This window comes from Wolffia australiana, chromosome 9, assembly GCF_029677425.1.
Source record: "Wolffia australiana isolate 7733 chromosome 9, ASM2967742v1".
Lineage (NCBI taxonomy): Eukaryota > Viridiplantae > Streptophyta > Magnoliopsida > Alismatales > Araceae > Wolffia > Wolffia australiana.
The window spans coordinates 8,950,797-8,961,593 of NC_135843.1; the positions used below are offsets into that span (position 1 = coordinate 8,950,797).

At 44.4% G+C, this 10,797-nt stretch overlaps 1 protein-coding gene across 7 annotated transcripts; it reads right to left on the bottom strand.

Annotated features, from left to right (window-relative positions):
• Positions 1-447: 447 nt before the first annotated feature.
• Positions 448-9,785, bottom strand: LOC144707477 (vacuolar-sorting receptor 7-like). 7 transcript variants are annotated; one of them, XR_013582478.1, is made up of 13 exons: positions 9,258-9,772; positions 8,511-8,581; positions 8,366-8,442; positions 8,177-8,247; positions 7,967-8,047; positions 7,389-7,500; positions 7,172-7,297; positions 6,626-6,713; positions 1,542-2,189; positions 1,324-1,464; positions 1,095-1,240; positions 917-1,016; positions 448-619 (listed from the first exon to the last, which is right to left on the bottom strand). XR_013582478.1 is itself a non-coding variant. In XM_078580603.1 (13 exons), exons 1-5 carry the CDS (start codon positions 9,300-9,302, stop codon positions 8,219-8,221), a joined length of 258 nt encoding a protein of 85 aa, XP_078436729.1. In that variant the 5' UTR covers positions 9,303-9,785; the 3' UTR covers positions 448-619; positions 917-1,016; positions 1,095-1,240; positions 1,324-1,464; positions 1,542-2,189; positions 7,172-7,297; positions 7,389-7,500; positions 7,967-8,042; positions 8,177-8,218. The 7 variants fall into 7 exon arrangements, 6 of the variants coding, with proteins under 6 accessions (XP_078436729.1, XP_078436725.1, XP_078436728.1 ...); XM_078580603.1 differs by lacking the exon at positions 6,626-6,713 and adding an exon at positions 8,952-8,987 and having other exon boundaries at positions 7,967-8,042; positions 9,258-9,785; XM_078580599.1 differs by lacking the exon at positions 6,626-6,713 and adding an exon at positions 8,952-8,987 and having other exon boundaries at positions 9,258-9,781.
• Positions 9,786-10,797: the final 1,012 nt, after the last annotated feature.

The following is a 10,797-nucleotide window of genomic DNA, read 5'->3' on the forward strand; positions in this document are numbered from 1 at the left end:
GTTTTTAGAGTGTACCCTAAAACATTTTGAACTATTCCTATCTTGAAACTGAAAACTCTGATTATGAATAATTATTTTTATGACTTTATATCTGTAAAATTTGATTTGCAAGTTATACAGGTGATCATAATTACAGGTCTGAATTTAATAAGAAATGGAAATGAAGTTACTTATCAAATCCAGATCCTGTATAATATACTAATTATCTCATCGTCAAATTACCTCTGATTAGAAACATGCCTGATATGTTAATTATTAATCTTATATGTCAATTTCATGTTTGTTCTCAAAGTGCCTTATCTCAATATTTTTTATTCTTAACTAGTGTGGCCCGCTCGCAATCTCGCTTGGAGTCGACCCAGAGGAATAAAAAATGAAAGGTATCGACAATATCAGCCGTAAAATGATGTAATGAAGAATGTTTAATTGTTCGAATTTCGCAGAGAAAAATTTTCAACTTGGAAGATCACCAAGTGCGACACTTTATTTCACCTACCAAGTGCGACAACGGAGGGAATCCCTCATTATTCAGAATTTCTTACATATGATAACGGATTTTCAACCATTGAAACGAATGAATTCACCAGCAGAGCAGTTCACAAAGAACTCTGTTGCAATTCTGCAAGAAACAGATCGATCAAGAACAAAATAACACCCAGAATCGGGAAAACCAACAGATTTCCCTTGCGTAAAAGCACGTTTGACAGGAAAGGAAACAACGAACAAATGGCGGTCAATAGAGAACGAAATGATAAAAAAACGCGTCGTTGCGCACGGAGAAATAACCGCAACGCCATATTTGCGCCATAGATCTCAACTCATCGCAATTACTCTTTGAAGTATCATCTCAAAGAATCATCAAATGGGTCACGGGCATCACATGGAATTAAGAAAAAGGGAAAGAAACGGGACGAACCAGATGCGATGCGCTGAATAGAGGAGCCATATTTGCGCCATAGATCTCTACTTGCCATATTTACGCCATAGAATTAAGATCGCAAGTGCGCCATAGATCTCTACTCATCTCAAAGAATCATCAAATGGGCCACAGGCATCACATAGAATTAAAGAAAAGGGAAAGAAACGGGACGAACCAGACGCGATGCGATGAATAGAGGAGCTAGGAGAAAGAAGAGGCAAGGAGGAGCAATTGCCGGCGGGTCGATGAAGACCTAAGATCGTAGTTTTGAAGACCCCTACCTCGGCAGCAGATCAGTTCTCAAAGAAGTACGCTGCAATTCTGCAAGAAACAGATCGATCAAGAACAAAGGAACACCCAAAATCGGGAAAACCATGTTGAGCAATTTATGTATTATTTATTACCCTGTGGGTCTGCTTGGTTCATTGGTTGTAGGTGAAGGAGGAGCGATTCATGGAAGAGCCCTCTTTCACACGATGTTATTTTGCCATGACGATATTGATGGAAATGGTGTATATCTTTGCGATGCTGATGGGGATCACTTCCTGTAAGATGAATATAAGTTGTGTTGAGTTTGGGATATCATGGCATTAAGAGGTGGAGAGCGAGTTTGAGAGTGTACCTGAGAGTGGAACTGAGAATGGAGATGCTCTTAGCTTCGATCTTTTACTGAACATCTACTATTGGAAAATCTCTGTGTAAACGACATTAGTCACGTGCGAGCGGTTTGCGCCACCATCGCAGTACACGATTCCTGCTGGACCGATTCGTGTTCTTGAGAGCGCAACATAGAGTTGGCCATGAATGAATAGTGGATTTGGTAGATATAACCCCACTGTGTCGAGAGTCTGTCCCTAGGATTTATTAATCGTCATTGCAAATGCAAGTCGAATTCGGAATTGAAGGCGCTTGAATCGGAAGGGAAGCCTTGACTGAGACGGGTAGAGCGCAATCCGTGGTAGTAGATGGACTTCACCATAGAATTTACCTTGACTGAGGATACTGACTTGCACCATTGCTGGGAAAAAGCTAACCACTCGCAGCCTAGTCCCGTTGCACAGGCCTTGTAATGTGTTCAAGTTTTGGATAAGGATTACGATGCACCCGATCTTAAGGCGGAGTTTGTGGAGCGGCATTGTTGCATCATCAATTGTGCTTAGAAACTCTGTTGGATACAGTGATTCGTTATTGACTTCTCCAGGGGGGATTTCATCGAAGCTTAAGTACTCCATTGCCTCGCCTGGGAAGACATCGAGCACCATGTTGTTGACTGCAACCACATCATTGTTCAGGGGGGTTAAAATCATTTTCGCTAGCAACTTAGTGTCGGCATCTTTAAAGTAACCATAAACTTGGGTAATAAGATCTGAGAGAGAGGAGACGCGGCGGATCTCATTTGGGAGATAGACATCTGGGCCAACCCGTCCTTCTCCAACGGCAAGTAAGAACTCGCTCCATGCTCGGTGGTCTGGCAAAACGCGGACATTTGTTTTGAGCCGAAAAACGGAGCAATGGCGCCATACAGCACTGCGGTTGAGGGCTGAGTTGACGATCATTGCGCGCGAGCCGTTATGTATGACTGGAAGCATTTGCCTAAAGTTGCCTCCCATCACAACTTTGCCGCCGAAAGGAACGTTTTCCAAATATGGGTCGATAGTCTTCATCAAATCACGAATACTACGATCGAGCGTCTCGTAAACATGGCGGTGCATCATTGGAGCTTCGTCAACTATTATAATACTTGCTGACAGAATTTGGCGGCCGATCATCGAATCAGGCGAGAATCCACATGTTGAGACGTGAGTTACCGGAATAGGAATCTTGAATGTGGAGTGCAACATTCGCCCTCCGTCTAGGAGGAGCGCCACGATACCACTTGTCGCAGTCGACATTGCTGAGAGGCGAGAGGCCTTTGTCTTTGCAAGAATAGCTGCGTAGAGAAACGTCTTACTAGATCCACCAGGCCCATCAACAAAGAAGACATTCCCCTCAGCACGTTTCGGCGATTCTACGGCTTTGAATACTGCGTCGTAAAGTTGTATCTGTTCTTCATTTAGCATGCCTTGTAGGTGTTCTGCACTAAGGATTGCATTCTCGATGTTGTTTCCTTGACTTGGCCTACTTATGGCATCTATTGGTTGAACTTCGACGCCTTGGGGTAATCCTGGGAATGCTGCGAGCGAAGATCCATTGTGGTGGAGGATTGTCTCGATTGCGATAAGTAATTTTTGTTGTATCTGGTCTGTGTCTTCTGACGGGCAGTTTAAACGAATGTCTTCCGACATTGGTTCAAGGTATTTTCGGAGAAGCATAAGTGGGTTGGAGATTTCACAGTAGAGCAACATCATCGCATAGAGCTCACGAACTTGACGGGGAGAGGCGACACCTGATGCCAATGCGAGATCATTTTCAAACTCTGCATCAGAGTGGAGTAGGCCGCGAGCAGCTGCAGCTTGCTGATATGTGTCGTAGACAACACCAGCCACGGTGTGTAAATCTGCATAACATGTAGCTCCTGGAACATGATGAAGCATCAATCGGAGGTAGTATCATGCACTGTCGCGAGGGTACACAAAGTGCACCCTTCCAATGTGTTAGTGAGAGGACTCTCCTATTGGGTCATGTTCTATAAACCCACTAGGCTCCCTCACTTATCACTAACTCATATTCTCTCCTCTCTCTCTCCTAGGGTATATATACCCCTCCTCATGTACATTCTAGTTAAGGATTTCATTTCCTCTCCTTCCTCCAAGCCCTAGCATGGAGTTCAACATGGTATCAGAGCCAAGCTCTTGATCCCCATCTCTAGCCCTAAGCCTGTGTGCGGGCTTCTTCTTCTTCCTCTTCTTCTTCTTCTTCTTCTTCTTCTTCACCATCACCCTCTCAATCTTCTCCTTGCTCGCCAAGCGCGCCCGCGAGCAGCGCCGCGACGGCGCCGCCCGCAAGCCGCCGCCGCAAGCAGCCGCCCGCGAGCAGCCGCCGCAAGCAGCCGCCGCAGCAGCCGCCGCGAGCAGCGCCGCGAGCAGCGCCCGCACGAGCGCCGCCCGCAAGCCGCCGCAGCAGCCGCCGCGAGCAGCCGCCGCAGCAGCCGCCGCGAGCAGCGCCCGCGAGCAGCGCCGCGAGCAGCGCCGCGACGAGCGCCGCCCGCAAGCCGCCGCCGCAAGCAGCCGCCGCGAGCAGCCGCCGCAGCAGCCGCCGCGAGCAGCGCCGCGAGCAGCGCCGCGAGCAGCGCCGCGCGAGCACCTGCCCGCAAGCCGCCGCCGCAGCAGCGCCGCGAGCAGCGCCGCGAGCAGCGCCGCGACGAGCGCCTGCCCGCAAGCCGCCGCCCGCAAGCAGCCGCCCGCGAGCAGCCGCCCGCAAGCAGCCGCCCGCAAGCAGCCGCCCGCGAGCAGCGCCCGCACGGACGCTCGCCCGCAAGCCGCCGCCCGCACGGAGCGCCTACTCCATTATCTTCCTCCATCAATTCGGAGCATTGTTTTCGTTGACGTCGTGTCCACCGTCGAGCGGAATCGTTCCACGTGTAATACGAAGGGAAGTCGCAGTACAACATCTGCTTGGCTAGATTATCTTGTGGATGCTCACGATTGTAACGCATCCACTCTATGAGGGGCGTGCGCTCAGACCTGTCCATGACTTCACTAATTGTTTCTCCTTCTGCGTACACCACAGTTTGCATATTCTCATCGTGAACTTGTAGGGCAAAAATGGTTGGATACATTTTTTGCATACTGAATTCGCAGATTCGTCAGAATGCCTCTGATGAAGATATGTATCGTGCATCTAGATACTGTTGGGCTTCATCTTGCGGATTATTCTGAGGATTATTGCCAATGCCGAAGTCTGTAATAGCGGAAGTTGGAGAAACTCTTGCTTGAATGCGATCGTGGCCCTTGTAGACATACTTGTACAGGTACTTCACTGACTGAATGGAAGAGCAGATTTCCACGTTAATGTGACAGTTGAATGACTTGCATAAATATTTATTGTGTGGAACAACCCAGCGATTATCAATGACATGAGAACCCTTCTGGATGGCCCGGCCGTTATTGCGTCGTAGGTAGATAGGGTACCCATCATTGTTTACTTGTGTGGAGTCAGCAAATTCTTTTGGGAACTTCTTAGAGCACTTTCCTTTCTTCATACACAGACATTTTGGGTTTGCAGAACCGCAAGGGCCATGGATCATATGTGTTGTCACACAGTCGAACAAATCCTTGTCACTGGGATCTGGTATTTCAGCGCACACTATCTTATCAATGTCCTCTGGGGTCTTCAGCTGGTATTTGAGCATCCAATACCCACAACATGTGCGCGTGTGGGAGACCACGTTTCTGAAATTCGACAACGTACACACGACCATTTACTTTGCCGAATACTTCCTTGTCGATTATCAAATGGAGGAGCGCCTTAAGTTTCAACCGGAAAACACGACAGCAAAGATCGAATCGATCTTGTGCCTTCTGGCCAAGTAGTAGCGATTGTGTGATATCGGGCCATTTTGGATTGCAAGTCCTTGTGATAAATAAATCAGGCTTCCCCATCTTTCGTACGATGGCCATAGCATCCTGGTACAACCCATTGCATGTAGCGTGGGCCGCCTGTAAAAGAAGGTGGGAGAATGATCATCCTTCCCGCAGGCGTAGCAACATTGTCTGTGGCGACTTGGTCAACCAACCCTCGATAGAGACTCGAACGCAACGTTGCCTGGTTGCATCGAATCCACTGTAATCGGGATTCTTCAACTTTTGCGTAAGCGTCCACAACATATTCTTGGAAAATTCTGCCAGAAAGATGAAGCACTGTTGATGATTCACGAACCATGAAGTGGTGGGCGTAGAATTGATTCGTTGTCACATGGACGCTTTCCTTTAGCTGCAGGCTCCACCCTGGACTGCCATAGGGGAAGAGCAACACAAAGTGGAGCGGGTCATAATATCCGTTCAGCTGGTTCACGAATTGCAAGCCTCCACCACGCTTTCGAAGAACAATGTTGCGCCTTCCGTCTCCTTCATGTCCATCGCCAGCCATAAGAACAGCAATTTCAGATCCGTTGGGTAGATCATAACGTCTGTCAGGGATGGAAGGCTCGCCAGTACGTAGCTCGAATTCTTGGGTGGATGCGGTAAGCAGTGCTTGTTCGTTGTTTGCTTGGAATTGAGAAACAAATGGGTTGGACACATTCAGACAGTGGTGGATTTTTTCGAGGATGCTGTGATCTAAATCAGGGAAGATTGAGCAGCGTCGTTCTATTTGGTAGTCTGTGTCGTAGATGTAGATTTGAGCAAAAGAGGGAGCATGACCAGCAGGGGGCAACAAAGCATTTGAAATCTGATGGTAGACAGCACCTTGGATTCGATAAGTATACACCCCGGCACAGTTGTCTGCGAGGGTACGGTCAAAATTTGCACCGCTCGATGTGAAACTGAAAGCTGAATTATAAGCTCGAATAAAATTGCGGTACTGTTTTGACTCCGTCGTGCCCTGAAGCAGCTCGAGAAGCGATGATGGCGGGTTCGGAAATGTTGGCAATGTGATTTTACCATCCCTACAGCACAAGTGGAACACAGGGTTCTGCTGACTGCTACCAGGTTTGCGTTCTTGTATCCAAAACTTTGCGTCGCACGAAGCACATGATGCATTCATGAGTCCGAGAAAATGTGGTTGAACGTTTTGCACATCGTGGGTGGCGGCGAGTAGTGTACTCACATTTGTTGATCTTGTTGATCCTGTTGATCGACGATATGCAATTCTTTCGGCCCGACGGTTGCCGTTGGTAACGGTTGCCATTGGTAACCTACTAACAGTTTTGAAGATTAGACTGGAGGGAAGAGTATTAAATGGAGGAGTATGGGGAAGATTGTAGAGACATAATAGACTGGGCAATACTTAAACAATAGAACTGGAGAGGAGCGTTAAAGTAGTAATTTGTTTTTTTCCCATTGACATGTATTTCTTCAACTGAATTGCCCAGTGAGATGAATCTATATTTTTCTACATTTCGTAAAGAAAAGATACAACTAATGTGTGCCAAAGATTAATTCGGGTGTGGGGGAAAAACATCGTCATTAAATTGAGGAGTGAGATGAACTGAGGTTTGGTTAGACATCATCGAAGGTAATTCAACATCATATGCCGTTGAAAATTTTCCAGAAGATAGAGTGAGAGATGAATAATTTTGACATATATTTGAAATCTCATAGATTAGATTTAAAAATAAACAGGATAGTGAAAATTGCGTCTTTGAAAACTTACCAGGTCTTCTAAATAGTGGTATTCATCGAGGAAATGTAGTCCATTAAAGAAGATAATATGTTCTCCCAATTAATGGCTTGCTTAATTGCATATGCGGATGATTCTACACAATGTTCAACGGAGTACCTGTTTGGAATTGAACGCATAAATGTGGGGAAAATAGTCATTATATATGAAATTAAGGAACATAAAAAATAGAAGGAACCACCGGAGGAACCTGAATTTTTTCGAAGAACTGACAATGGAGCACTTGCAATCCCCAAAGTTACACACCCCCAGCCAAAAGCCGCCACGATGTTACTGTTTAGATGCGGAAATGTGGTCGCCGCCTGATCATTAGAGAAAATGGTAAGAGAAGGAACCACTAAAAAACATAAAGTATTTTTAAATGATGACAGAATTTTTCTCGACCAAAATGCAATCGGGCAGTAAAAAATCCATGGGATTCAAAAAATGCAAACGTAAGTGAAGGAAACAGTATCCAAATGTATCTCCAAATATCTCCAAAAATCTCCAAATAAACAGCCGGCAAGTTCTTCCACGGCGATGTCCGCTCCTCACCCTTCCGCCTGATTACTAAAAAACATATTAAAAGAGGAGACTATCAAAAACCCTGAATTATTTTTTAAATGCTGACAGAGTTTTTCTCGTCCACAATGTGACCGGGCATTAAAAAATCCATAGCGTTCATGACAGAAACAATGGAAAGGTAAAGGAGATCATCACCAAATATCTAAGGACCAAATGATTTGCTATGAGGAGAAACAAATGCAGAGATGAGATCACAGAAAGAACCGTAAATGAGTCTCAAAATATCTCCAAATAAACAGCCGGCGAGTTCTTCCTCCTCACCCTTCAGAAAAATGTAGAACTACCCTATCCAATGCAGAACATTGATGAGAGAAATAAAAAATGTCAATAAATTAAAGAAATCAAAGACAAATCCCCCTCGAAAAAAAATCAAGCTATCCAAATATTAATAATATTATGGTGATAAAAACTTACCTTTGCAAGATTTGTAGCCATCTCCAGAGTACTGAACTCCGTTCACAGTTGGGCACTGACAGATTCTTCCTCTGAAGGTGTCATGTTCATCATAAAATTACAAACCCTTTTTTATCTCCGAATTTTCCAGGGAAAAAAGTTACTTTGCAGTAATTATGAGGACGAATCTTTAATAGTTATTATCAATACCTTGCATGCCGTTATGTTCAGACTGGAATCGTACCAGCATCCGCCATGATTTTCCGGGCACTCGTTCGTCTGAAGATCTGGGAGTATGTAAAAGAATTAGAAACTTCAATATTAAAATTATTAATTCTTAATTCTCTGAACAGACCTGTGTTCAAGCAGACGTGAGGCTCCGTTGATTCGTTGAATCCAGCGCAAATGGCGTCCAACACGGCAGTTCTATCCAGAAGTCCATCGAGAATGAATAAATTTATGATAAATAGAGAAATTAACTTCTGCTCCGGATTAAAAAGATCGTTCATCGTTTAAATTAAAACTCTGCCATTAAAAATATAAAACGAAAATGTTCGTCAGCAAGAGGGGGGGGATGGAGTTCCTCGAAGCAGTAATTTTTTAGAAACCGGAAGTTATTCCACAGTAAAGAAGACCGACGATCAATCGGACGAAAACTCCAAGATGACACGAACATACTCTAACCTAACAGATGAAACTTCAAAGGGAGTCAAATTCACAGTAGAGGAAAACAACCCAAATCTTCGTACACAGTGACGCGTTTAAAAGAAACAATCAAGAGGAAGACCAAACATACCTTCCAATTAATTTTGCAAACGGAAATGAAATCACCCTGATGAGCGAAAACATCAGAAGTTGTTAGAGAAACGAAGAGGAAGAAACTGACACCCGATCCAAGGATGACAAATGCATCTTTCCCAAAGGCACAAAAAAAACGGAAACAGGGAAAGAAAAAAAAAACTCTAATCTCATTAAATTGTATGACTAAGTTGAGATCACCCAAGCGAAGAAAACGGCAATTAATTTTGCAAACGGAAATGAAATCACCATGATCAGCGAAAACATCAGAAGTTTTTAGAGAAACAAAGAGGAAGAAACTGACATCCGATCCAAGGATGACAGCCCCTTCCTCAAGGAAAAGGGTCATGTGGCTGGTGAGATTGAAGGGCCCGGTCAACCAAACGCCAGAGGGCACGTTGAGCTGCCCCCCGCCCTCACTACTTAGCCGCGAAATCACCGCCACCGCCTTCTCAAACGCCCCCGTATTGAGCGTCGCTCCGTCACCAACAGCGCCGAACTGCGTGAGATTAAACGCCCTCGGCCGCAGCAATGGCACCGGCCTCGGCGGCCTTATTCAATCAACTGAAATCGATTGAATGGTGAGGAAAAAAAGAAGCAGAATTTGGCGATGTCATACCTTCCAATTCCGCCTCAAGATTTCTCACGCTTCTCGCTCACCGGCTGCTCATCGAGCGATTCACCGCTCGGAAACAGCGTCTCACTCTTCCTCGACGTTGCCTTCTTCTTCCACCGCCGCTCTCCGGAAGAAGAGGGTGACTCGATTTCCCTCTGTCTTGTGGGTTTTTGATTTTTTCTCTTGCAGAAACAGACCTCGGGGTCAACTCTCCTCTCTCTACCTCTCTCTTCTCTCACTCTCTTCTCTCTCTCCGACTCTTCTCAGCCAATCAGAGGCCAGAAGGGTACACTAATTTGCTTTATAGTTATATAGATATAGATTACACATTTGATTTCTGAATTATATATCTGATATCAAAGTTATATATTTGACGTGAAATCAATTAAATATATTATATATAACATAGATGAACTGTGAATCAAATATTATTTCTGAAATGGAATTAATAATCAAAGTGTTAAGAAAATTTAAACTGAAATTCCAGACACTAATATAAAATGATTTAGTTTTGTGATTTTGATTTATTTTTACAAGATTTCACATGTTATGTAACTAGTGTTGAAATAAATGGATAATCGGATTGGCCCCTTTCAATCACCATTTTATCTGTTATCAATGTTCAATCAAAACATTTGATAGAAATCAAAACATTGAATAATGTTTGACGAAATGAATACCAGTGCATATTAAATAGATAAGTATGTCACTTACTCAGACATCGAAGTGCAGTCTATAGATAAAATCATGTAGGGAAAAAACCATTGATGATACTTCACTTAGCAAACCACGACACTCATTAATTTCATATGGATATCCCTCAATTTTGTAGTAGTCTTATTTACATACCTGGCTTTGATAATTCTTTATTACTCAATATCTAATAATCCGCAGAACTTTGGGGATTGATTCAATATTGTGTAAAGAAGCCCAGCCTCTGATTGTGAGGTTCACCCTGCTGCAACTCAAAACCCAAGAATCCCACTACAACTAACTTCTAGCATCACAACAGTGAAGAACAACATCCTAAAAGTTGATGCCAGAGTCTAGGCAGGAACTATACAAAACACATACATTTGCAAGTTTCTCCCCAAATACATCTGTTTTCTGTCCATGAAGCTCACAATTCATTATCTGAACAACACATATGGAGCCATATCAACATCCTGGATTATCATGTTCACCATTTCTGCCGATTCTCTGATAATCTGCAGGATGTGATCATGGT